The 24,536-nt window shown below is 50.2% G+C and overlaps 2 protein-coding genes across 5 annotated transcripts; one reads left to right on the forward strand and one right to left on the reverse strand.

Moving 5' to 3' along the window:
• Positions 1-620: 620 nt before the first annotated feature.
• On the reverse strand, positions 621-14,919 carry CRYBB1 (crystallin beta B1). 4 transcript variants are annotated; one of them, XM_089894633.1, is made up of 6 exons: positions 13,331-13,532; positions 12,062-12,219; positions 10,187-10,305; positions 6,265-6,397; positions 3,240-3,382; positions 621-1,326 (listed from the first exon to the last, which is right to left on the reverse strand). In XM_089894633.1, the coding sequence occupies exons 1-6, from the start codon at positions 13,410-13,412 to the stop codon at positions 1,143-1,145; spliced, it is 819 nt and encodes a 272-aa protein (XP_089750759.1). In that variant the 5' UTR covers positions 13,413-13,532; the 3' UTR covers positions 621-1,142. The 4 variants fall into 4 exon arrangements, with proteins under 4 accessions (XP_089750759.1, XP_022406570.1, XP_022406569.1 ...); XM_022550862.3 differs by lacking the exon at positions 13,331-13,532 and adding an exon at positions 13,936-14,919 and having other exon boundaries at positions 625-1,326; positions 12,062-12,242; XM_022550861.3 differs by lacking the exon at positions 13,331-13,532 and adding an exon at positions 13,936-14,918 and having other exon boundaries at positions 625-1,326; positions 12,062-12,249.
• Positions 14,920-14,981: 62 nt separating this feature from the next.
• Positions 14,982-24,296, forward strand: CRYBA4 (crystallin beta A4). The gene is made up of 7 exons (XM_030764269.2): positions 14,982-15,143; positions 17,627-17,869; positions 18,482-18,532; positions 19,188-19,306; positions 20,192-20,333; positions 22,227-22,369; positions 23,972-24,296. The coding sequence occupies exons 1-7, from the start codon at positions 14,982-14,984 to the stop codon at positions 24,117-24,119; spliced, it is 1,008 nt and encodes a 335-aa protein (XP_030620129.2). The 3' UTR covers positions 24,120-24,296.
• Positions 24,297-24,536: the final 240 nt, after the last annotated feature.

A 24,536-nucleotide genomic window follows, 5' to 3' on the forward strand; every position in this document is an offset into this window, starting at 1 on the left:
GTAGCATATTTTTATCATTTGCACAAAGGTGCCATATGGGGTAGCAGGGACCACACTGTTTGCTCTGCCTGGGATGTCATCTCCCTCATTCGCCACCAGGCAAGCTCCTACTCCATCCTTCAAGACCCTCTTCAAATATCCCCTCCTCCAGGAAGATATCCATGGCAACACCTCCCCTAGGCTTTCTGCATAGATTAATGGTTAATAACATCAATCAATGCTACTTGTTGACTCAGGAGTCAATACTGCCTGATGGAGATTTCCAGAGCAGGGCATGTGCCATTTGTAGCAGGAGAGATGATTCTAGGTGGAACTTGGACCCAGGATTAAATAACACTAAATCAGATACAAGGAAATAAGCCTCTTTTTACTCTTCTTTGATTAAACCAGGGAGAAACATGTCAGTTTGGGCAAGCGTGTCTTTCAGACCTCTCTCTGACTCTTGCTAATCACCCATTTTGTCAAAGAGCAAGCGGGATGCAGGCTAAAACCTTCAGCAAGCGGTGATGTCTGCTGAGAATTCAATACTTGGCCTTTTTAAATTGTATTTACTTATATGACTGCTTTCTATCTATACCATATGATGCCTGTTTTCCACATCCTGTAGAGTTATCAAATTTTATTTACAAGTCAGTGCATTTAAGCACACAATATTATTTATTTAAATAAATATATTAAGTAACTAACAAAACAGGTGGTAAGCAGAGAAGGCAAAAATCAGGAGAGCGGTACCTGAAGGAGTAGAATTTGAAAACACAGATTTGTTTAAGAGCGCGGCTCTGGAACCAGACTGCCTGGGTTCAGATTTTGACTTGACACCTCTGTGACCTTGGGCAAGTCACTTTCCCCCTCTGAGCCTCAATGTCCTCACTTTTTAAATAGGAATAATTATATAGTACTGGCCTCCTAGAGTAGTCCAAAATATACACTAAGAGAATGTAAAGAACTTAGCAGTGCTCACTGTTTTGATTATTATTATAATTATCAAGACAGAGGAAGTCACATGCCAGCAGTGACAGGGGACCTTGAGGCATCCATCTGTTCACAGACCCAGGAGACATTTTGGCTTCAGGAACTTTTATTTGCATGGGGAAGATGAGCCTCCGGAAGGGTGGGTCACGAGGGAAGAGTGGTGTGTAGACTCACTTGGGGGGCTCAGCAGCCAGCACGGGGAAGCAGCCTTCACGGTGCCACTGTCTGTCACGCAGGCGGCGCACAGCCTGCATCTGGGGCTGGAAGGCTCCCCACTCATTCCAGTGCCGGAAGTCACCAGGCTCCAGGAGGTACTGGTACCCGCGGTAGCCAGGATACTGATAGCCGACCCAGCTGGTAGGAAAGCAAGGACAGCATGGAGATGGCTAGCCTCACTACCTGGCACTTGGACCCCCACCTTGACCAGTCAGTTCTCCATCCATCCATCCATCCCTGCAGTCTGCTCTCCAGCCCTCACCTGTGAGGGTTTTGGCTTGGGTTCACCGGGACCTCCTCTGTCCTGGCTTTGCCCCTTCCTGCTGGCTTTGGCCAGTGATCTCACCTCTCTGACAGATCTCAGTTTTCTCCTCTAGAAAGTGGGGATGGTCATGGGAGCTGGTTTATTAGGGTGTTTGGGGGCCAAATGGGAAAATGCATCTAAAGTACTTACTAAGTGGGTTACATGTACATGGTAGGGAGATTAATACACATCCCACTGAAAGTGGTGACCCAGAGCTCAGAGAACAGGATTAAAGGGAGTGAAGATAGGGCTTGGGGACTGGTTAGCAATGAGGCAGATAAGAAGGGGGAGCTTTGTTTCAAAAAATGGTTTCCTTTGTGTGAAAGTGAATTTGCCTGTAGTGGTTGGGATCACACATTCTGGTATTGGATATAATCGGTTCAAATCCTAGCTCTGCCATTTACTAGGTAATGACTTATCAGAGCACCAGCTTGCTATCTATGAAGTGGGCATGATGACATACCTGCCTCATTGGTGTGTTGTAAAGACTCAATAACTATTCATTGAAAGTCGTTAGCGCAGTGCTTGGTCCACAGTAAGCAATTAATACCAGTTATTATCCATGATTTATTTCTAATTCTGTCCTTGCCTCTGCTGGGAGGGTTTTTCCAGGCCTCTCCCAGAGCCCCTGCCCATCTTTCAAAGTCTGATTTAAGTTCCAGCCTTGCCAGATAAGCCTCGGACCCACCCTCCACTCCAGCACACATACCCCGGTCCCAGAAACCAACCTTCCTCCTCTGACCTCCTGTGGGGACCATCACTTACCTATTATTGTTGGACATCATCTCACAGGTGTACTGACATCTCCCTGCTAGACTGAGTAAGCCCCCTGAAGGCAGGAACTGGCCCTTCTTCATCTCTGCCTCCCCCAGTGTGCTGAGCACAGAGCCTGGCTCACAGGCAATGTTTAGTAAATTTCAGATTGCTTGAATGCAGGGATACTGGGTTTCAGGGAAGGAGAAAATAGCAAGAAAAAGGTCAGAGCCCTGACTGTGTTACAGGAGCTCAGAAAGAGTCTGGGGTGGAGAGGTAGACACCTTACATTTGCCTAGAGGAGACCAGGGGTGTCTGGCATGGTTGTTTGGAGGCAGGGGCATCGATAAAGTGACCTCCTTCGGGTATCCGGCCCTTCCCTGTGTTCTCATGGACATGGGGACGTGGGGCTCTGTTTTGAAAGCTTCAAATCCTGAGAGTTCAGAGCAGAAGGAGTCCTTTGGAATAAGGAGTCTGCTGAGCCCATTGTATAGATGGCAACACTGAGTCACAGAGAGGGCATGTGGATCACCCAGGTCCCACAGTGCATCAGTGATGCGGTTAAGGACCTTTCATTACCCAGTCTCACCTCTCAGATGTCATTCTACTCACGTCCCTAGAGGCTACAATTTCCCTGAATATTCCCTTTCCCTAGACACATCCAGACTCATCTACTCACGTCAACTCTGCCCCTTGCACTTAATTATTCCTCCAACCCAAATACAGGGTTAGAAGCCGCTATTCGCTCCATCTTCCCACTTTTTAGAACAACTTGCTAGGTCTGTTTACATTGACATGTAGTTCGTCAACAAATGACTCCACTCCCCAGAGGGATGAAGCTCTCTTTGTGGAATCCCAGCCACTGGCACAGAGAGAATTTAGGAGGAGCCGGGGCCTTTCCTGTATGTCTGATGTCGCATCCTGTAAGGGGAACGGCGTCCGACTCTGTCTGAGCTTGAAGCAGGGGATGAGGGCCCACAGGAGGGACTCTTACGTTCCGCTGGCGACCTTCACGCTGCCCACGCGGTCACAGAAGCCATAGACCCAGAGACTGGGCACATCGTCCTCCTGAATCTCCATGGTGTTGCCCTTGAAGTTGGCACCTTCAAACAGGCAGAGCTTGTGCGCCTGGGCGTCCTAGGGAAGGAGAGACTGGGTCAGGGCTGTGAAGTATGAATGGGGCAAAGAGAAGTGACTTAGCAGGGCCTTCTGGGTGTGGAAAGAGAGAGCGGAGTCTGCTCAGGCCACCATGGGACTCGCCCAGGATGGCAGTTGTCCAGCCTCAAAGCGCCCTCCTCATCTGGGAAAAGGGAGTGTCAGCCTCTACTTCCTGGAGTTAATCCATACAGAGCACTTAGCATGATGTCTGGTATACATACACCAAGTGCTCCAAGCAAATTTATTATTTTTATTATGATGATCAGGGATGCAGAGGCTCAGAGAAGTCAAGATTCTTGATCAATGTCACACAGCCAGCGAAGGGCAGAACCTTCCAGAGAAGGATTTCATTCTTCCCATCCCATCTTGCACCCTGTTCCCTTCCACTCCCTCTGCTGCAGCCACAGTGGCCCTATTTTAGTTCCTTGGTCCCACCCACTCCACCTTCATTCCAGGAACTCTGCCCTAACTGTTCCCTGGGAGACTGTTCAAATGGCTGACTCAGTTCCCATCCTTTGCAAGCTGTCTCTCCTGATCACCCCTGACCCCTCCCACCCCCTCTTCCCCAACATCAGAGCTCCGGTTTCCTCTTCCCCTCTCCTAGCACACTGCATGGCCCCCGTGCAGCACGTGCAACAGCTGTTCACCATTACAGATTCATTTTTGTGATGAGGTTTTCAGTAGATACCTCCCACGAGGGCAGGGACCTTGCCTGTCCCAAGCACAGCTGCACACCCAGAGCCTACGACACAGCCTGGCAGAAACACATCAATGTGTTTGTGGTTGAATGAATGACTGTAGGTGGAAGATGGTTGAGATAGAGATCCCTCTAACTTCCCAGGAGAGAGGGCTGGAAAGGAGTCAGGGAACCAGCTGGCAGGGAGTTGGAGCCACTCAGATATGAGAGAAGATGGGCCACGTTAGGATGGTGGCAGGGATACAGAGGAGGAATTAGACCAGTGGCTCTCAGCCCTGGCTACCCAGAGACTACCTAGGAGGCATGAAAAGATATCAGTGCCTGCGACTCAGCCCCAGAGATGTGGATTTAATTGGTCTGGGGTGGGGTCCAGGCATTGGGAATTTTTTCTTTGTTTTAAAATTTTACTTTTATTAGAGTATAGCTGATTTACAATGTTGTGTTAATTTCAGGTATTCAGTTATACATACATATATTCACTCTTTTTTAGATTCTTTTCTCATATAGGTTATCACAGAATATTGGGTAGAGTTCCCTGTGCTACACAGTAGATCCCCGTCAGTCATCTATCTTATATATAGAAGTGTGCGTGTGTTCATCCCAAGCTCCTCATTTTTCCCTCCCCCTCGGGGATTTTTTTCTAATAATATATTTTATTTAAGCAAATGTGTCTAAATTATGATGATTTCAATATGTAGCCAACATGGCAATATTAATGAGGTATTTTACATTCTTATTCTTTTTTTTTACTATGTATTCAAAGCCTGGCATGTCTGTTACACACCTCCATTCAGACTAGCCAAGATTCAAGTGTTTAATAGCCATATATGGCTATTATATTGGACAGCAAGGTTCTAGAAGCTACTGGAAATGCCCTAGCTGATCGCTCTTCCAAACAAGGTCCGTTGACATAGACCGCCTTATAAGGACCATTGACTGAGAGATTTCTACGAATTCTTACGAAGAGTCCATTAGTAAGGCTGATAAGGTTCTAGAAGCTACTGGAAATGCCCTAGCTGATCGCTCTTCCAAACAAGGTCCGTTGACATAGACCGCCTTATAAGGACCATTGACTGAGAGAGTTCTACGAATTCTTACAAAAAGTCCATTATTAAGGCTGATAATTCAGCCTCAATTTGAGAAAAACACTAGGAATGATCGGAATGGATAATCCATTAAGGTAAGTTTGGTGGTGCCAAAACAGCTGGCTGTGGGCACATGATAGCCTCAAAAGGACATGCATGAAAACTCTTCACGGGGCTTTCCCGGTGGCGCAGTAGTTGAGAGTCCGCCTGCCGATGCAGGGGACACGGGTTCGTGCCCCGGTCCGGGAGGATCCCACATGCCGCGGAGCAGCTGGGCCCGTGAGCCATGGCCGCTGAGCCTGTGCGTCCGGAGCCTGTGCTCCGCAACGGGAGAGGCCACAACAGTGAGAGGCCCGCGTACCGCAAAAAAACTCTTCACGAAAATTCCCATCTCAGATGGCAAAAGTTGGTTACCATCAGATACTAACATTGGTGCGTGAAGATGTGGCTGGTTCATGAATCATCATCAACATAATTCTAGAAGAAACCTGTGATTGGCTTGGAGATAACTCCACCTATTTTGGCTTTGAGTCTTGAAGTTATGCTACCTACTTAGTTAAACATTATGAAGGGGCGAGTTCAGTATATAGTCTTATCATCAGGATAAGGTGCCTTTCATGGGGCCTTTCTACAATATCCCTCTTTTCGGCTATCACACGAGCTTCAACCTGCATGTCTGATGATTTGGATGGACCTTGGGATTTTTCGAAGCTCCCCAGGACTGCCTAATGTGCAGTCAGCAATTAGAAACATTCCACAAAGAGAGTCAAGGAAGACAACAACTGAGAGGTTCAGTCCATTCTTGACAGCAGCAGAGAAGGAAAAAACTAGGTTCCATTGGCCCTGGGCTCCTAGTAGGAGCTGGACACACGATGAGTGTATCAGGGATGCCTTATGAATTGTTGAGCACAAGAGCCAATTGCCCTTGGACAACTCAGAGGTCGCTGAGCCTCCCTGCCCACCATTCCTTCTTTATTTTTCTTGCTCACCTGACTCCTTTGCTCTCCTGGCCATCAGACCTCACGCTTGCTGCTGCCCTGCCGCACTAATCCCCCAGGCCCGGTACAGGAGCCACTCACCATCCTGATGGGCCGGAAAGACATGAGCCGGTCGCTGCGGTAGCTGCTGGACCACGTGTCCCATCGCGGGTACTCGCCCTTCTCCAGGATGAACATCTCCCCCCGGAAGTTGGACTGCTCAAAGGCAACCCAGCTGGACATGAGAGAGATGGGGAGGGCGGGGAGAGTCAGGAGGGGCAAAGGCAGAGAGGAGAGGAATCCTTAGCAGAAGCCCCTCCCACCACTTGCCTTCCAATCTTCCCCTTGCAAGGCAGCCCCAAGGCCGGTGGGTTTGATCCCAGGCTATGCCACTGACTGGCTGTGTGACCACAGGAAGTTGCTTCACTTCTCTGAGCCTCGGTTTCCTCATCTAATACGCCTATTTTCTTGAAGTTGGTGAAGGATTAAATGAGACAATGTGTGTAATGATACGAGCAAAATGTTTCCCCAGATGTAGGATTTACATATAATTTAAGTATTATAAGGACTTGGGAGAAATAACACACAAGAAGACATTTTTTAAAAAATGGATTCCAGCTAGGAGAAAGTCTTTGTTGGATACTAATGTGTCTTTAACACTTATTAATCTCTCTTTGTAGCAAAGGAAGAACAGGCCACCAGCCCGGAGCCTTGAGCAGGCTATTATACTGTGTTCATTGTATAAATTTGTTTACGGATACCTTTTACTTATAGAAGATGATATCAGCTGTCCATTTGTAAAAGTGATGCAAAGGTTCTTTTGATATATGTTTACTTGTGTCAAAAAAGGGTCATTTAAAATGAAATATATTAAATAAATAATAGTCCTGGAGGTATGGGGGTAGGGAAAAATTGATACAGGTGCTTGAATCACCTGTATTTTTGGTAAAGACCGGCCTGGCATACAGAAGGCAGTAATCGGTATGAGGGCAGTGGGAGGGAAACGATAGTAATATTCACCTCTCAGATACCTATGAGAATTAAATGTGATTGCGCATATGCAGGTGTTCAGTTCTCTAAAAGGACTAACTAAGCTTGATGTCAGATGGGGGCTTTCTCAGTGCAGCCTGATTGAGAATGGCAGTGAGCTTGTGTTAGAGGGACCAGGGATTCCGGGGGAGATAAGATGATCCCCATTTCATAGATGAGAAGGCTGAGACTAAGGAGCCTCTTGAACTTTGCTCTCTATGTGTTCAGGAGTTCTGAGGGAACATGAGAGGGCTGAGGGGTCACTGACATTAGTCTTATCTCCCTGGGGGCTGCTGGGACCTTCCTCTACCCAGAAGGAGATGCGGCAGATGGAGGAGGGATGGGCTACCACCACAGACTGAAACAGAATGTGTCCCAGGAGCCTCAAGTCTTGTCTGAGGAATGCACCAACCCACACTGGAGTGACAGAATTGAAGATGCAGACTGATTCTTCCAGAATAGAGGTGAATCTGCCTCAGTCCTCCCTAGTCTAGAGTAGAGGAGAAGAGGGGAGGAGGGAGGGAGGAAGGAAGGAAGCTAAAAGGAAGGAAGGAAGGAAGGAAGGAAGGAAGGAAGGAAGGAAGGAAGGGAGGGAGGGAGGGAGGGAGGGAGGTTAAATGGATGAGTAGATAAGTGGATGGACAGGTGGATGGGTAGGTGGATAGAAGGATAGATGGCTGGATCTATGGATGAGTGTATTGATGGATGGATGCATGATGGAGAATGGATGGATGGAGGGAGGGGTAAATAGAGGGATAAAGAAATGGGTGGAGAATGAATGGACAGATGGATGGATGGGTTGATCTACAGATGGATGAATGGGTGGATGGGAAGGGAGCCTTGGAAGATGGTGCCTTGTAGGAGTTAAGAACATAGACTTTGGAAACAGATGGACCTGAGTTCTAATCCCAGTTCATCATTTATTTTCTGTATGACTTCCGGCAAGTCACTTAAGCTCATTAAGCCTCCGAAAAGGAGAAGAAATGATTGCATCTACCTTGTCAGGAGGTTATGAGAGTTTAAAAGAGAAAGCATAATCAGTAATATCTTTCATGACTAAAGAGGAAGGGAAGCTGCTGGAGATCTGAGCTTATGGAAAGACAGACACTGATGTGGTCCTGCCACCCTGCCACCCTCCCCCAAAACTGTCTTATTCAGGAGTCATAATGCCCAGTGAGGACCTGTTACATGAGTGAGGAATTGTCAATATTTATTTTAGTGCCTTTTCTCATCTCCTACGGTTCATTTGAGTCTTACAAGCAAGGAGAGAGGTAGGGCAGAAATCTGAATTCCCAGATATGGAAACTGAGGCTCAGAGGGGCTAAGTCACTGGTCTAAAGTCACATGATGGTGTCAGGTGTCAGTTGAGGCCTCCTAGGTTTCAGGCAGGCATGCCTCCCCTCCCCATCTATGTGAGGGCACACCTCTCCTCCCCTCCCCCGGCCCACCTCATCCCCTCATTTTTTTTTTTTCCACCACTGTTTTTCCCATGACTCTGCTGGTCCTGACACAGAGCCAGGGCCCTGGAACACAGGATCTTTTCTCTCCCATCAGGTGCAGTCCCAGAGCACACACCAAAGACCAGCCGCATCTTTGTTTGAGGAGAGATACTCTGGGTTTGAGTCACAGACAATGAAAAAACCTGAAAACCCAAACTGGCCACATCCAGCAGCTTCTGCTCCCAGCTGGGCAGTCTGAGGGTGGGGCTGAGGTTACCAGCCTACCCTGGCCCAGGGTAACTTGGCTAAACTCACAGGGCAACAGGGTGGGTAAATAATCCTCACTGCCACCTGCCATGTTTGGGCACCCCCAAAGTGCCAGGCCCATGCTGCATTATCCCCTTCAGACCTTAGAATAATCCAGTGGAGGGTAGTGAGGACCATTACTCTGCCCATTTCAGAGATGAGGAAACTGAGGCTTGGACACTGAACAAGGCAAACAGGGGAGCTGGGACTCAAACCCAGACCTGTCTGACCTCAAAGCTTATCTCTGCTCTTTGTATGCTGGGTGTACAGGCTGATCACACTCCTTGAGGGCTTTTTTGCTGGAGAGACAAGAGGCAAGGGGGCCCTGTGGGTCTTATCCGGGGGCTGGCCCTGCACCCTGAGCTTAGTGCACAGGGGCTGAAGTTGGTGCAGCCACTATGTCCAAGGGACAATTATTCTTGTTTTATATGGGGGTCACTAAGGCCCAGAGAAGCCCAGAGAGTTAGGGGCAGGCTGTGGAGCATGGTGATTAAAGCGCTAGAGATGAAACTGATCAACCTGAGTTGAACCCAGGGTCTACCACTTACCACTAGGTGACTTTGGCCAAGGGACTTAACCTCTCTGAGCCTCGGGTTCCTCATCTGTCAAATGGGAATAAGAATCGCCCCTACCTCATACAGCACTGTAGGATCATCTAGGTAAAGCCCTCAGTCAGTGCCTGGCACTAACGGGTACTCAAGAGATGCTTATTATTACCTTTAAGGCTGCTTGATGCCCAGGAGAGGGGACAGCTAATGGACACCTGGCTCTTTGGCCTCCTCCTGCTATCAGCGATGGGCAGGGTTCCTTCTATAGCAGAAAAAACATCTCTCTAGAGCCTGGAATCATGACTTACTGTCAATGTGACCTTATGTTAATCAAATCACCTCTCAGAGTCTCAGTTTCCTCACCTGTAAAATGGGAAGGAGAATCATACCTCTCTTTCCTCCCTCTTGGGTTTGAAAGAAGTACTGGAAATAATATACAGTTGGCCCCAGTACCCATGCATCCAACATCTGCAGATACGGAGGTTCGGCTGTACTACGGGGACTTGAGCATCCGAGGATTTTGGTATCCACTGCGTATCCTGGAACCAATCCACCTCGGATACTGAGGGATGACTGTATGTGTCTCTAATAGCATGGTGATAGGCATGGAGTGGAGCAGGTGGCCAGTGAATGGCAGCTACGGTCGTTTTCTTATTACTTTACTAGGGCTGTGGGAGCGCCCTTCCACTGCCCAACACTCACGGTCCTGAGATGACAATGAGGCTGCGCACTCGGTCGAAGCCGTGGTCTCCCAGGTTCAAGCACTCCCCGGAGAATTCCACCCGCCGGCCCTGGAAGTTCTCCTGCTCAAAGACCACCAGCTGCAGGAGAGAAGCCCCCATGTCAAGGGGGTAGAGTGAGCAGGGAGAGGCTCCAGGTCAAATATGCATTAAGTACCTATGTAAATAAGAGCAGGCTGTGCCCAGATCACACGAGAGCTTGCCATGAGCCAAGATCTGTGAACTTAATATCTGTACCATCTTTAGGAACTGATGGATCTTCCTTCCAGGCCATTATCTGTGCTCTTTCTCCTGTCTGGGATGCCTTCTTCGTCACATATCCCCATCCTGGAGCTCATGTCCCCTGTCCTGTCCTAGGCTCAGATGTCACCTCCTCCAGGAAGCCCTCCCTGATACCCTCTCCCTGGGTGAGCTTGGTTGAGTGCCCCCCCCCACTGTGCTCATCCCATCAGCAGCACAAGTAACACACCACACAGTCACTGCTGCTTTGCTTCTGGGTATCTCTATGCACGCCTCTCCCCTTTCACTCAACCCTTCCAAAGACCAATGGGGTGGATCCATTTCTTTATCTCCAAGCCCCAGCCCCTGCCACAGAGCTGATGCTCAGGAAACATTCACCAGTCTACCCAACAAACCATAGGGGAGGCCAGAAGCAGGGGCCCCTGTGTAAACGTGGGCTAATCCCCTCCTCTCACTAAGCATCCAATTTTGGTTTTTATCTGTTTGTTGTCCCAAGTTGGGAAAACGCTGCCATTCACTTGGACCGAGGCAAGTGGATGCCTTCTCTTGAGCCTCAGTTTCCAGCTATAAAAGGGAAAGAGGTTCACATACCCTTGACCCAGCCCTTCCACTCCTACACTTATCTGCCCAAGAGAAACTCTTGCAGGTGACATGGCTGAGAACACCCTGACCAAGCCGTTCACGACAGCAAAGTTACCAATCACCCAGGAGTGACGGTCACACTCTGAAACATCACACAGCAACCAAAACGAATGACCCACAGCAGTGCACAACAGTATCAGTGACTATTAGAAATCTCATAGGAAGAAAAAAGAAAAATCCAGAAAGATTACATATGGTACATTTCAGTAAGTTAAAAACAAATAAAATACACATGTATACTTTTAAAGGGACAATGCATCAAAGTACATAAAAAAGCAAAGCAAGCAGATAATGGACGGGGTGAGGATGGCAGTTGCCCCGCGTAGGGGAGGAAGGAGGTGGGCTCACGGGACGGTGCGGGGCGGGTAGGCGGCTGGAGAGGTGGGAACGGAGTGGGGCGGGAACACTTTGAAGTTAGATTGAGGATGTTTACCAAGTCCTGGCTTTTCACACAAGTGGTGGTTTGCAGGTGTGTGTTGTATTATTAAAAATTAAATTGAAATTAACCGTTAAATAAGCGACTACATAAATAAAATCTGGCCAGGGGTGGACTGCATGACAGCCTGTCATGAACCAAGGGTGGTGAAATGACCCAGTTCTGTGCACCCGAGGTTGAAACCCAACCCAACCCAATCCAAAGGGACCGGATGCCTCGCTTTCCAGGGGCCCTTTCAGCCTGACCGACCGCTTGGAACACCTTTCAAGAGGGTCTGAGGCCGGCCTTCTGCCCTGGAGGACCTCCTGGGACAGCCGTTTCCTGCTGCTAAGCCAGCCCGCTTTCTCTCCTTCTCCATCTGTTTCTTGCATGCGACAAACTGCAAGCAGGTGCAAGCCGGTTGCGCAGACTGGCGGGGAGGGGAGCGGAGGAGGGGGAGGAAGAGGGAGGGGCGGGGTAAGGGGAGGAGGGAGAGGAAGCGCGGGGTGGAGCCCAGCCACCCCGCCCCCAGGTTCTCACCTTGTAGCTCCCGGGAGGCAGGTCCCCTTTGGCAGCGGGCACCCGCTGGGCTGGGGCCTGGGCGGGGCCGGAGCCCGGGGCTGAGCCCTTCCCATCAGTCCCTGGGTTCACCGCAGCTGTTGCCGAGGCCTTGGCCGCTGGCTGAGACATGGTTCCCAGCTGCAAAAGTCTGTAAAGAACCCTTCGGCCTGGGTTCAGTCAGGGATGGCGCCCCCAAGCTGCCTCCCTGGCTCTCATCCCCCATCACCCTGTGTGCTCAGGCTTCTCTGAATTCATCTAGTCTTTCTCCTTCTAAAACAGAAGCCTGAATGTTTTCTGTCCCCATCTCCCTTTGCCGTCAAGGATTTCCTGTCTGGGGACCACTCATCCCTGTTATGCTTTTCTCCAGGCCTCAGACCCTGCCGGTGCCTCCACCAAGCCGTGTCCTCGCTGTCCCCCTGTATGTCCTTCCTCTGCCCCCCCGGAGTCACTTATCATGCTTCTCACCACTTATCATGCTTCTTGGCTTGGGCAACCTCCACTTGCCTCAGCAGATTCATAACAAGAAGTCCCGTTTGGGAAAGCCTAAGGGAGGCCAGGCTCTGTTGCATTCATGAATGAACACATCCGTCCCTCACCGTAACCTCTTATCTCCTCTGAGCAATCTGAGGCTGGTGGAGGTGGTGGGGGTGGTGGGATGACCTGCCCAAGGCCACATAGCTACTAAGTGGTAGGACTCCAATTTCAGTGCAAGCAAACCCAGCAACTGGGCTTTGCCATTTTCTTATTCGGATTGATTCATCCTTCCATCCCCAGCACCTGGCTCAGCACCTGGCCCACAGGAGATGCTCAGTTAACATCTGTTCAGAGATTGCATGAATGCATGTTCCTCTCTCCTTTCCCAGTCAAACTGCTCCCTCTGGTACTGCCTGGGAACGGGTGTGTGGGTGCAGACACAGGCCTGGGACTGGGGCGTAAAGGAGGCTCCAGGAGGACGTGTTTAGCCCATGGCAGGGTTCTAAAAGGAGGCTGTGGCTGTGTAGGCTTTGGGTGGAGAGGACTTTGGTCAATTCCAGTGGTTCCTCATTACTTTGGGGTCATGGATGCCTTTGAGTGTTTGAAGAACGCCTTGTCCTTGTCCCCAGGGGAAAAAAATGCCCCCTTTAATTTTGGAGACAATTTCCAGGGGGCTCCAGGACCCCCTGATGGCGCAGATCATCAAGACCCTCTGGCAGTGGATTCCTGAACACTTTCTGTAAGAAAGAGCTGGTTGGGGCAAGCAGATCCCTCCCTGAGTCTCCCTCTGAGAAAGACTGCGGTGACTCTGGGGTGCTCTGCCCACGATGCGCAAGGCCACACATCTGGGCCACATCTGTGGCTTCCAGGCTCTTGCTTACCCCCACCCTGACCCCGGCCAAGTCCGTCTATGAATCAACATTCCCCTCGTATGGTAGCTGGGTTCCTTGCTTTCTGGACATGTGCTCATTCCTTCAATATTCTCTGTCTCCTCCCCCCCCCACCCCCCGCCTCCTCCCTTTCCCCTCCCCCTCCCTCTTGCTGCCTTCCTGTTTATTTCTGTTTTTACTTCTCTCTCTGCCTATGCTTCTGTCTTTCTGTTTCTCTCCCCAGTATCTTGCTCTCTTTATACCTCTGCATCTCTCTATCTGTTCTTTGTCTTTCTTCTCTTTCTTTTCCTCCCTCCCTCTCTTCCTCTCTCTGCCTGTCTCTATTTTTATCTTTTCTCTCTCTCTTTCTCTCTCCCTCTGCCTTTCTCCTGATTACCCGGTCTCCCTGACTCTTTTCTGTTCCTGATCTCTCTGCCTCCCCCTCTCTCTGCCTCTGTCCTGTCCCCTCCCCTCCCCTGGGGCTCTTAACTGCGGTGGGTCCCCTCTTACCTGGGGCCCTGCTACTTCCTGCTGGAGGGCAGGCAGGAGGGCAGGCTGGTGCAGTGGGTGACGAGGGCCCGACCCCCCATTTTATAGTCTGGCAGACACCAGACCCTGTGGTCTGTGGCACAAAGGGGGAGCTGGCTCAGCAGGCCCAGGCAGAGAGTCAGGGGCCTCAGAGGCCTGACCCTGCCGGGTTCCTGCAAAGAGCAGCACTTCCCATTGTGAGCCCGGCAGGCACAGCAGAAACCCTGGCCAGTAGCCACATCGCTTTGCCTCTGCCCATTCCCTGCCCGGGTGCCGCTCTCACAAACCCCAGCCGGGGCTGGGCCCACAGGGTCCCCACTGGCTGCCAATCCTGGGGCAGGGAAAAGGGGAGCCCCCAGAAGGTAGGGGACCTGGGTTTGAGTCCAGGCTCAGTCACTCTGCACTGTGTGGCATTTGGCAAGTCTCTATCCCTCAGGGCCTCCGTGTCTGCAGTTATCAGTGGCGCAGGTGTCCCTATGGGGTGCTGCACAGGAAAGAAGGGGCCGTGAGTAGCGCTAAATGCATTACCGCTGCCCTCTGGTCAGGTCCCAGGACGACCCACCTTATTTGGCACTTTCATTATACCCATTTGGCAGATGAGCAAAACTAGGGTACAGAGAGGTCAGAGTCAGGAACTGGCCCGGGTAAGGGGGAGCTAGGGAAACCAGGTTGGGAGAGAGAAACAGGGAAACAGATTGGGAGAAGTGGAGAGCGACAGAGAAAGAGACATGATGGAGATGGACATACAGAGGGGCAGACGGACGGTGATGGGGAGAGAGACAGACAGAGAGAGACGGATGTCAGGTAGAGGCCCGGGTAGAACAATGGACTTCAACAAGGTCACACAGGGCGAACTCATAGTAGAGCCAGGGCTGGAGGGACCCAGGGGCGCTGCTGGGCCAGACCAGCCTGCAGTCTGACTCCCTGGCCCCAGGTGGTGGGGGGGCGGGGAGAGGGGATCCTGCATAGGTTTTTGCTTCTTCTATGGGGGTCCAGGAACCCAGATTCCCCGCGGAGCCCAGCTGCACATGGAGGTCACCGTGGCCTGGGGCCAGCTCTGCCTTGTGCCCTTCCACCCCCGCCTCACTTCCTGGCCTCCCCCTCAGCCTTTCATCCTGGGCCAAGGCCTGGGAGGGGGCCAGCGACCGCAGGATGGGGCAGCCACTGTAATGGGGGCCAAGATGCCTGTGGTAGGGGCCACCCACAGGTCTGGGTTTCAAGGTCAAGATGTCTGGGGCAGTTCCATGATCCCTGTGGCAATGGGCTGCCAGCCAAACACTGAGGGCAGACGTAGGGGGTGCACAGCCCCATGCTGGATGGCTCCACTGGGAGCATCTAACTGGCTTGGCTCCTATAATCCTCATTATGATGGTGGGGGCTCTGCGATCAACCCTCTTTGCAGATAAGGAAACCGAGGCAAGTCCCTTTCCCCTCTCTCAGCCTGTTTCCTCACCTGTAAAATGGAATTAGGACTCACATCTTTTTTTTTTTTAAGTTTTTTTTTTTTTGACGTGGACCATTTTTTAAAAAGTCTTTATTGAATTTGTTACGATATTGCTTCTGTTTTATTTATTTATTTTGGTTTTTGGCCACGAGGCATGTGGGATCTTAGTTCCCCAATCAGGGATCGAACCCACACCCCCTGCATTGGAAGGCGAAGACTGAACCTCGGGACCACCAGGGAAGTCCCAGTCACATCCTTTTAACTCCTGAACCCAAGCTCTTAAAAACGATGCCCTCCTGTATTTAAGGGTAATCATGTTCCCCAGCTTTAGTGAAATATAAATGACACACAACATAGTGTAAGTGTAAGGTGTGCCATACGTTGATCTGATACATTTACAAATTGCAAAATGATTGCTACCTCCATCCCATCACATAGTTACTATTTATTTTGTTGTTGGGAAACATGTAAGATCTGCTCTCTAAGCAACATCCAAGTATACGATACATATTAGCTGTAATCACCCTGTTGTACATTAGGTCCCCAAACTTGTTATTCTTATAACTGGAAGTTTATACCCTTTGAGCATCATCTCCCTGTTTCCCCCACCTCCCAGCCCCTGGCAGCCACCATTTTACTCTCCACTTCTCTGATTTTGTCTTTTTAAGATGCCATATGTAAGTGAAATCATACAGTATTTGTCTTTCTCTGTCTGATTTATTTCACTTAGCACAATGCCCTCAAGGTCTATCCATGCTGTCACAAATGGTAGGATTTCCTTCTTTCTCAAGGCCGAATAATATTCCATTATATCTATATAGCACCTCTTCTTTATCCACTCATCCATTGATGGATAATTAGGTTATTTTCACTTCTTGACTATTGTGAATAATGCTGTAACAAACATGGGAGTGCAGATGTGTCAATAGTAATTTTTTTTTATTAGCAATGATGATGGAGACACATGATAAATGTTATGTTCCAGGCGAAGTTCCGGAACAGCAAGTGCTGTTCATGTGTAATTCACACTTACCCTCACAATACCCCTGTCTCTTAGGTTAAACCCAATTTACTTTGTTATACTCATTTTACATATGAGGAAACTGAGGCTCAGAGAGATTAAGTAACATACTCGAGGTTACTGAGCCAACAAGAGTGGGACACAACCCTGGGCGGTCTGGCTACAGAGCCTACATTCTTAGCCTTTAATCTTCATGGCAAACTAATATTAAAGTTATGCTTTTTTTTTTTTTTTTTTTTTTTTTTTGCGGTACGCGGGCCTCCCTCTGTTGTGTCCTCTCCCGTTGCAGAGCACAGGCTTCGGACGCACAGGCTCAGTGGCCATGGCTCACTCTGCGGCATGTGGGATCTTCCCGGACCGGGCCACGAACCCGTGACCCCTGCATCGGCAGGCGGACTCTCAACCGCTGCGCCACCAGGGAAGCCCTAAAGTTATGCATTTGATAGGGCTACCTTTAACCCTCTCAGGAGGGAACTAATATTGCCATTTTAGATGCCATGAGCTGACCTAGGACATCCTCCAGGTCACCCAGAGCCATCTGGTTTCCAGCCATGCTCTTTCCCATGCTGTGAAAGCCCCCTCTTAGGCCAACTCAGAGGGTGGGAGTGTGGGGAGAGGGCGCACAAAGCGAATTCTACAAACCCTGGATATTCAGCGGGTGTGGTACAGTTTGCAAAGCGTGTTCACACCCACCAGCTCCTTCATTCTGCCCACAGAGCCCTCTGGACTCCTCTCTGAGCTTTGTGGGCCCTGGAGGCCCTGGCCCAGCCACCTTTCCTGCCTGTGTCCCTCTGCTCTCCTTCAGGGTCCCAGAACTCCAGCACCATCAGGCCACCAGCCCCATATTCCTACCTCTACAGCTTTGCCCAGCAAAAGCATTTCCTTCCATCTCACTTTGTACAAATCCTCCTCACCCTTCAGAGCCTAGTTTCAATGCCACCTCCACCATGAAGTCTACCCTGATCGCTCCCACTGGAAGAGGAAGGGACCTGGGAGGGGGAAACGTATAGGCATTTGTTGAATGTCTGTTCCAGGCATGTTACATAATCTCCTGTGATATAGTTTATTCCTGTCCCATTTTCCAGGAAGAAATAGGGGAAACGACCTGCCCCAGGTCACACAGCTAGGAAGGACGAGGTTTTTAGACTCTGTGTCTACCGCTTGTTATCCCTCTCCAGTCAGGAGTCCCATGGAGCTGATTAAGGCAGACCTTCCTCCTCTTGCCTTCTTCATGGGTAATCCCTGAGTGGGAGCAATCTGACCTTTCCCTCCCAGCCGAAGCCAATGCTGCTGACACCTCTCTATTGCAGTTCCAGCCAGGGCTGGCTTTTGTTCCCGTTGCTCGCTTGCTGAGTCAGGGCTCTGTCCCCCAGGGGCCCTCTCTCCTCCCTGCCTATAAGAGCCTGACCTCCGCTGGTGCCAGGTCTGGCATGTTCTCTGGGTCCACCTCGGTAAGTCCCAGGCTCGGAGAAGGAGTGGGATCTGAGCTCTGGGTGAGCATCCTGGGAGGGAGGGGAGCCCAGGTCCCCAATCCTGGGGACATCACTGTGCCGTCCTGAATGCCATCCTAATCCTAACCAAGGCATCCTAACTAGGATCCAGACATCAAGACCAGTACCTGCAACCCCCATTTAAAACCAGAATTATTCCTGCAATCCTGTTGCCTCAACTTCCACTATTAGAGTTCCATTTTTGGGTCAGATGCTGTCTTTGGGAGGCTATCTTAAGCTGAGCACCTTGGTTCTTGCCTGGGGTGAAACATCCGCCCACCAGCAGCTACAGAAAATTTCCCATAGTGAGCAGATAAAACAATACAGAGCAGGGCTTAGAGGAATGGGACCAAGAATGGGTACATTTTGAGATAGCGGTAGGCTGGAAGAAAAGGAGATGGTATTGGTCACAGATGGAAAGGGTAGGAGAGGGACAGGCCAAAGCCACACTTTGCCCCCAACCTCAGGCACATCTGGACCCCATCTGGATCCCAATCAGCCCAAACTAGACTTCAGCCTCAAGGAGGGGAGCAGAGTCAGGGCAGAAGCTTATCACGTTCTTCTCTTGTGTAGGAAACAAGCAACATGTCTCTGCAGTGCACCAAGTCAGCGGGACACTGGAAGGTAGGAAGAGGCATGGGAAGGGGGCGATGTCTGGGAAGTGGGAGGGCACAGGTCGAACCCAGATCCTGGGGACCACCGCCCCCACCTTCATTGAATCCCCACCTCACCCCTGGCGGGCGGTAATGAGGGCCCATTTCACAGAGGATGCAGTCAAGGCTCCAAGAGGGAGAGGGTCTTGCCCAAGTTCACACACTGGGGTCTTGATTTGAACTTGTGTCTTATGGTCCCAAATTCAACCGTCTCTCCGGCAGAGATGGCAAACTGGTAATGGCACATAGTCTCTGGGCATGATTGCTTTGACTTCCTCTGTGTTAAAAAAGAGAAGAAAAAAAAAACCCAACCTTTGAGTTTGTCATCAGCCTTTGAAAACATGGAAGATCCACAGAAAAGTCCAGATATAGGGGTTGTCTTGGGAAATTTAACAGTTGGTCGCATTATCATGTGGCAACAGTAGGTGGCGCTGAGCAGATGCCGCCCACTTCCACAGGGCCTATGCTCCTGGGTCCTCAGCCCTCACGCTCCTTTCCTGGCCCCTGGAGGCATGTGAGTTTGCAATCCCTGCTTTACCTGATCTGCCCCACCCTGAGTCCTGGGGTGAAGCCCCAACCGCTCACGGGACTCTGATGCGCGTCTCCACCTTTTCTCTCCGGCATAGATCGTGGTGTGGGATGAGGAGGGCTTCCAAGGCCGGCGGCATGAGTTCACAGCTGAGTGCCCCAGTGTGCTGGAGCTTGGTTTTGAGACTGTGCGATCTTTGAAAGTGCTGAGTGGAGCGTGAGTCCAGGGGGATTGGAATCGGAGTGGGGGAGACAGGAGGTGATCTAGAGAGGGGTGCTGGGACTTTTAGATGTTCTAGGTGTTATCTTCCCAGGCTCTAACTGTACCGGTGTGCCTTCCTTGTGTCTGAGATGCTGGGGAGTGTGCAGGATGGCAGTGTAAGGTCGTGCAGGTTGTGCACTGCTCAAATGTAAGGGGCGCCATTCACGCAGAGCCTTCCCACAGGATGAGGCAGCCCTGCGGGGGCAGACCTTTAAAACCCAGTGTTGCATCTGAAATGTCCCTCTTAGGCACAAATCAAAAGCCAATATCACTCACCAAAAGTAAAAGGTAACTATAACTAAATATAGTAAAAAAAAAAAAAATAATTGTAGCATTCTGTAGTTGAACATTGTTGCCTGACTGAGGCTCTGAGCATGAGATATGTTTTGTTAAGAGAGAGAGAGAGAGTCATGAGATGGCCAAGGCTTAAGTCAGCATGTGGTCAAGCCTCATCAACATGGCCTAGAGGGACATGTGCAAGAGTGCCAGCTACCTGCACGGAGCCGGTCCCCTACCTACAGTATGCACAGCGAGGCAGTGGGCTACTAGGTCTAGATTGGACTCCTCCATGTCAACAGGCTGGATGTTTGGGGCCGGGTAATTCTGTGCTGGGGGGCTGTCCTGTGCCTTGGAGGACGTTTAGCAGCATCCCTGGCCTCTACTCACTAAACGCCAGCGGCAAAACCCTCTGCTCCCTCCTCCCAGCACGAGGACCAAAAATGCCTGCAGCCATTGTTCCATGCCTCCTTGGGGGCCAAAGTCACCCCTGCGTGACAACCACTGGTCCAGAAGTCAGGGTGGGGGCCTCTTAACCTCTTGCTCTCTCCCCTCTGTCCGCAGGTGGGTGGGTTTTGAGCACGCCGGTTTCCAAGGGCAGCAGTATGTGCTGGAGCGGGGTGAGTACCCGTCCTGGGATGCCTGGAGTGGCAACACGTCCTACCCCGCCGAGAGGCTCACCTCCTTCCGGCCCGTGGCCTGCGCTGTGAGTCCTGCCACTGCCTGAGCCTGGGGTGGCCTGAGCCCCTCCAGTGCGGGTTTGGGAACCAGATGTCCCAGAGTTCAAATTCTCATGTCACTGCTTCAAGTTGTGTGAGGTGGCAGTCCCTCCCCTGAGCCTCAGTCTCTTCATCTTGAAATGGGGCCATAGTACCTATGTTGTGGGGTAAAGGGATGTACGTATAGCATCTGGACAGAGCCCTCCACAAACGTTCTGCCCATTGCAACTTTGGTTATAATATGAGCTCCTCCGTGTTCTGTGTCCTTCTTTTCATGACTGAGGGACAGTGGGAGAGTCTGGGTGCCAGAGATGGCAGGGCAAGTGAGGAAGAAGCGTTCTATTTCTTGTTCCTAATTCATTATCAGTGTTCTTGATTTTATATTTTTGCTACTGTTTACAGAGTATGGGTGGAGGTGGGCATTATTACTCCCATCTTACAGATGAAAAAACTGAGGCTTGGAAAGGTGTACTTTTTTTCCTTCAAAAACAACTTTTATGGATTTTAAATCACATGGCACACATATTTATCACTTAAAGTTCAGGGAAAAACCTGATATGGCCGAATAAGAAAATAAAAGTCACTTATACCCACACCTCTGAGACAAAAGCTCACTGTTGTCAGTGCTGGAGATTTCCTTGGTCTTATATGCCACCCACAGATTATATCTGCAGTGTTGATATCAGTATCTATGTCTAGATCTGTATATCCATCTAGATATATATATCTATACATGCGTAACACTCGGTTATAAAAGTTGAATCATAACGAACCTAAAGTTTGGAAACCAGCTTTTCTCCCTCTGCAAGTATATCACAATCACTCTCCCAGATGATTAAATCTCACCTGTGGCATCATTTTCCATAGCGCCCTAGTATATCATTTGGTGAATGTTCATTTGTTTCACAAACGGCCCAGGTGTTGCGCCAATGCGGGGACTCGGAAGGACTCTCACAGATGCAATCCCTACCTTTACCCAGTTTACGACTTCTCGTTTCATTTCGTTCTCAAAACAATCCTGAAAAGCAGATGTGGTTAGTTTCATTTTAGAGATGTGGAAACAGGCTCAGAAATGCTGTGTGACGTGTTTTTGTTTTTTTTAAAAATAAATTTATTTATTTTTGGCCGCGTTGCGTCTTTGTCGCTGCGCGCGGGCTTTCTCTAGTTGCGGCGAACGGGGGCTGCTCTTCGTTGCGGTGCGCGGGCTTCTCATTGTGGTGGCTTCTCTTGTTGCAGAGCACGGGCTCTAGGCGCGCGGGCTTCAGTAGTTGTGGCACGCGGGCTCAGTAGTTGTGGGTCGCGGGCTCTAGATTGCAGGCTCAGTAGTTGTGGCGCACGTGCTTAGTTGCTCCGCGGCATGTGGGATCCTCCCGGACCAGGGCTCGAACCCGTGTCCCCTGAATTGGCAGGAGGATTCTTAACCACTGCACCACCAGGGAAGTCCCCATACTTTTTTTCTTTAGACGATTAAGCTTAGTCAGCTGCTAAGTGGAGAGTCAGGATTTGAACCCAGCTCTCCACACCCTTCTCTTAACCGTAGTGCAATATCCCAGTGTACCTGATCCTCTGTTATCGGGTATTCAGGTTGTTTTTCCTCTTCTCTTCCCCCTTCCCTTCCCTCCTCCGCCCCCTCCTGTTATCAACAACGCTTCTTTTCTCCTTGATTATCTTCTTTGTGTAAATTTCTGAAACAGGAATTTCTGGAAGGACAAGCAGTACACCTCTTGTAAGGTTTCCGGTGCCTGTTGCCTTACTGCCCTTCCAGAAAGTTTCAAGGAAGGCTGATTTTGGAGACAAGAACAGGGGTGTAGGGGCCAGCAGAGGCTCCTGGGTTTCCGACTGAGGACCTGATACTCTGACTCTCTTCCCTGTACCTGCAGAACCACCGCGACTCGAGGCTGACCATCTTTGAGCAAGAGAACTTCCTGGGCAAGAAAGGAGAGCTGAGCGATGACTACCCCTCCCTCCAGGCCATGGGCTGGGATGGCAATGAAGTGGGCTCCTTCCATGTCAACTCGGGGGCGTAAGTGGATGCAAGGCTCTGCTTGGCAGGGACAGAGAGGATGTTGAGAGGGATGGGGACACCTCCTGTGAAAACAGTATGCTGGGGACTTTGGGGATCTGATGCCCACATTCCAGAGGAGGATACTGAGGCACAGGGAGCTATCAGGCAAAATTTCTGGATTGAAAGTAGTGGACACCCAGATCACACTGATATTGAGCTCAAAGGTTATTTATTGGCCCCTGTAACTAGCTTCAGGCACAGCTGGATCCAGCTGCGACAGTAGGGATCTGTCTTTCTCCCCCTCTTGCTCTGCCTGCCTCAGTGTGGCTATATTCTTAGGCAAGCTCTTCTCCTGTGAAGATAAGATGGCAGCTTCATCCTTATATTCCAGCCAGTCCCAGGGAAAGGGAGTGTCTTTTTCTCAGTGATTCCATGAAAAGTTCCAGGAAAGGCTCTCATTGGTCCAGCTTGGGTCACAGGTTCAACTCTAAACCAATCACCATGCCCACAGGAATGGGGTGCTCTGGTTGGCTAGACCTGGTCACGTGCTCATTGCTAGAGTGAGGATTTTCCCACATTGACTGAGGCAGGTGGATGTGACAGGGTCTGTCACCAGAAGAGGAGAGGATGGATGCCCAGGAGTAAACAAACAGGTGTGGGTTAAGCAACTTGCTCCACATCCAACAGCAGGTAGGTAACTGAATCCAGCTTCAAGCCCAGGACTCACTGACCCTTCCCACCCTTTTCACCCAGGGGATGGCTGAGGTGTGAGATCCTCAGTTATATAGGATATGAGAGTCACCTTCTGAGGTACCCCTTGGCTCCTGGCTGGCAGGGACAAAGATGGGAGGTAGGGTTACTTTATTTTTTTAGTTTTCTCGGGAAGCACCAGAGGATCTTGTTTCAGAGTAGGATGGACCTCTTGTGATTCTTGAGTCCACTTCCCTCTTACAGAAAGGGAAAGGGAAGCTCAGAAAAGGAGACACCAATCCTTATCTAGTCCTGAACAATGCAGGGGTCGATGAATTGAAAGAATAGCCTTTTCCTTGGAGGTACCCCTGAATAAGGCAGGAGGGGGAAAAAATAAGACTCCCCACTTCTTTCTCCCTCCATCCATCCCTCTGTCCTTTCCTTCCTTCCTTCCTCCCTCCCTCCCTTTCTTCATCAAATATTTATTGAGCTCCTCTGTGCTGGGTGTCATGTTAGGCACTAGATAATGATGAACCAGCACACACCCCCCTACACCCAGGAGCTTCCTGTTGGCAGAGGAGCCTGACATTTTTACAGATCATCTGTTAATTACCTAATTACATGAGCGCTACAAAGGTTCAACAGGGGACTGTCAGACCGCCCTGATGAAGTGATGACTGAGCTGAGACCTGAAGGATAAATCCAACTTAACCAGGCAAAGAAGGGTTGGAATGGTGTTACTGGCAGAGGGAACAGCGTGATCAAAAGGACCCAGTGGTGGGGAGAGCAGGGCACATTCTGGGCAGGAATGCCAGGGAAGGAAGTCCAGGATGGCTGGAGTGTGTTTGCAGCATGGGGTCCCCTTGTCCCTGTCTTAATCACTATGCTGGTGCCTCTTCAGGGTAACAGTCTGCCTCTTCCCTTTTCCAGCTGGGTTGGCTCCCAGTTTCCTGGCTACCGAGGTTTTCAGTATGTGCTGGAGTGTGATCACCACTCAGGCGACTACAAGCATTTCCGGGAGTGGGGCTCTCATGCCCAGACCTTCCAGGTGCAGAGCATCCGAAGGATCCAGCAGTGAGCAGGGGGTCCAGCGCTGAGCAGTGAACATGTGCTTGTCTGGAACAGAGGAGCTTTGGAGGCTGTTACATGCTCTCTCCTCTGCCTCCCCCTGTAACCCGTACGACCCCAGCACCCATGTGGGCAAGTCCATGCACAGTCAGCACGAAAAACTAAAAGTAATTAAAAAAAAAAAAGTCTAGGGTTAGCCTGTGGTTTTCAATTTTATTAATCCCTTCAAAGAACCAACTTTTAGCTTTGTTGATTCTTCTCTATCATTTGTGTTTTATTTTACTGAGCTTTGCTCTCATCCTTAACGTTTCCTTTCTTCTATTTACTTTGGGTTTCCTTTATTCTTCTTTTTTCCAGCTTTTAAAGGTAGACTCTTGGGTCATTAATTTTGGCCCCTCTTTTCTTTCCCCCCAGTATGGTCGTTGAG

This window comes from Delphinapterus leucas, chromosome 14 (genome assembly GCF_059928025.1).
Source record: "Delphinapterus leucas isolate spDelLeu-1000000601 "Yukka" chromosome 14, BTC_Dleu_Yukka2, whole genome shotgun sequence".
Lineage (NCBI taxonomy): Eukaryota > Metazoa > Chordata > Mammalia > Artiodactyla > Monodontidae > Delphinapterus > Delphinapterus leucas.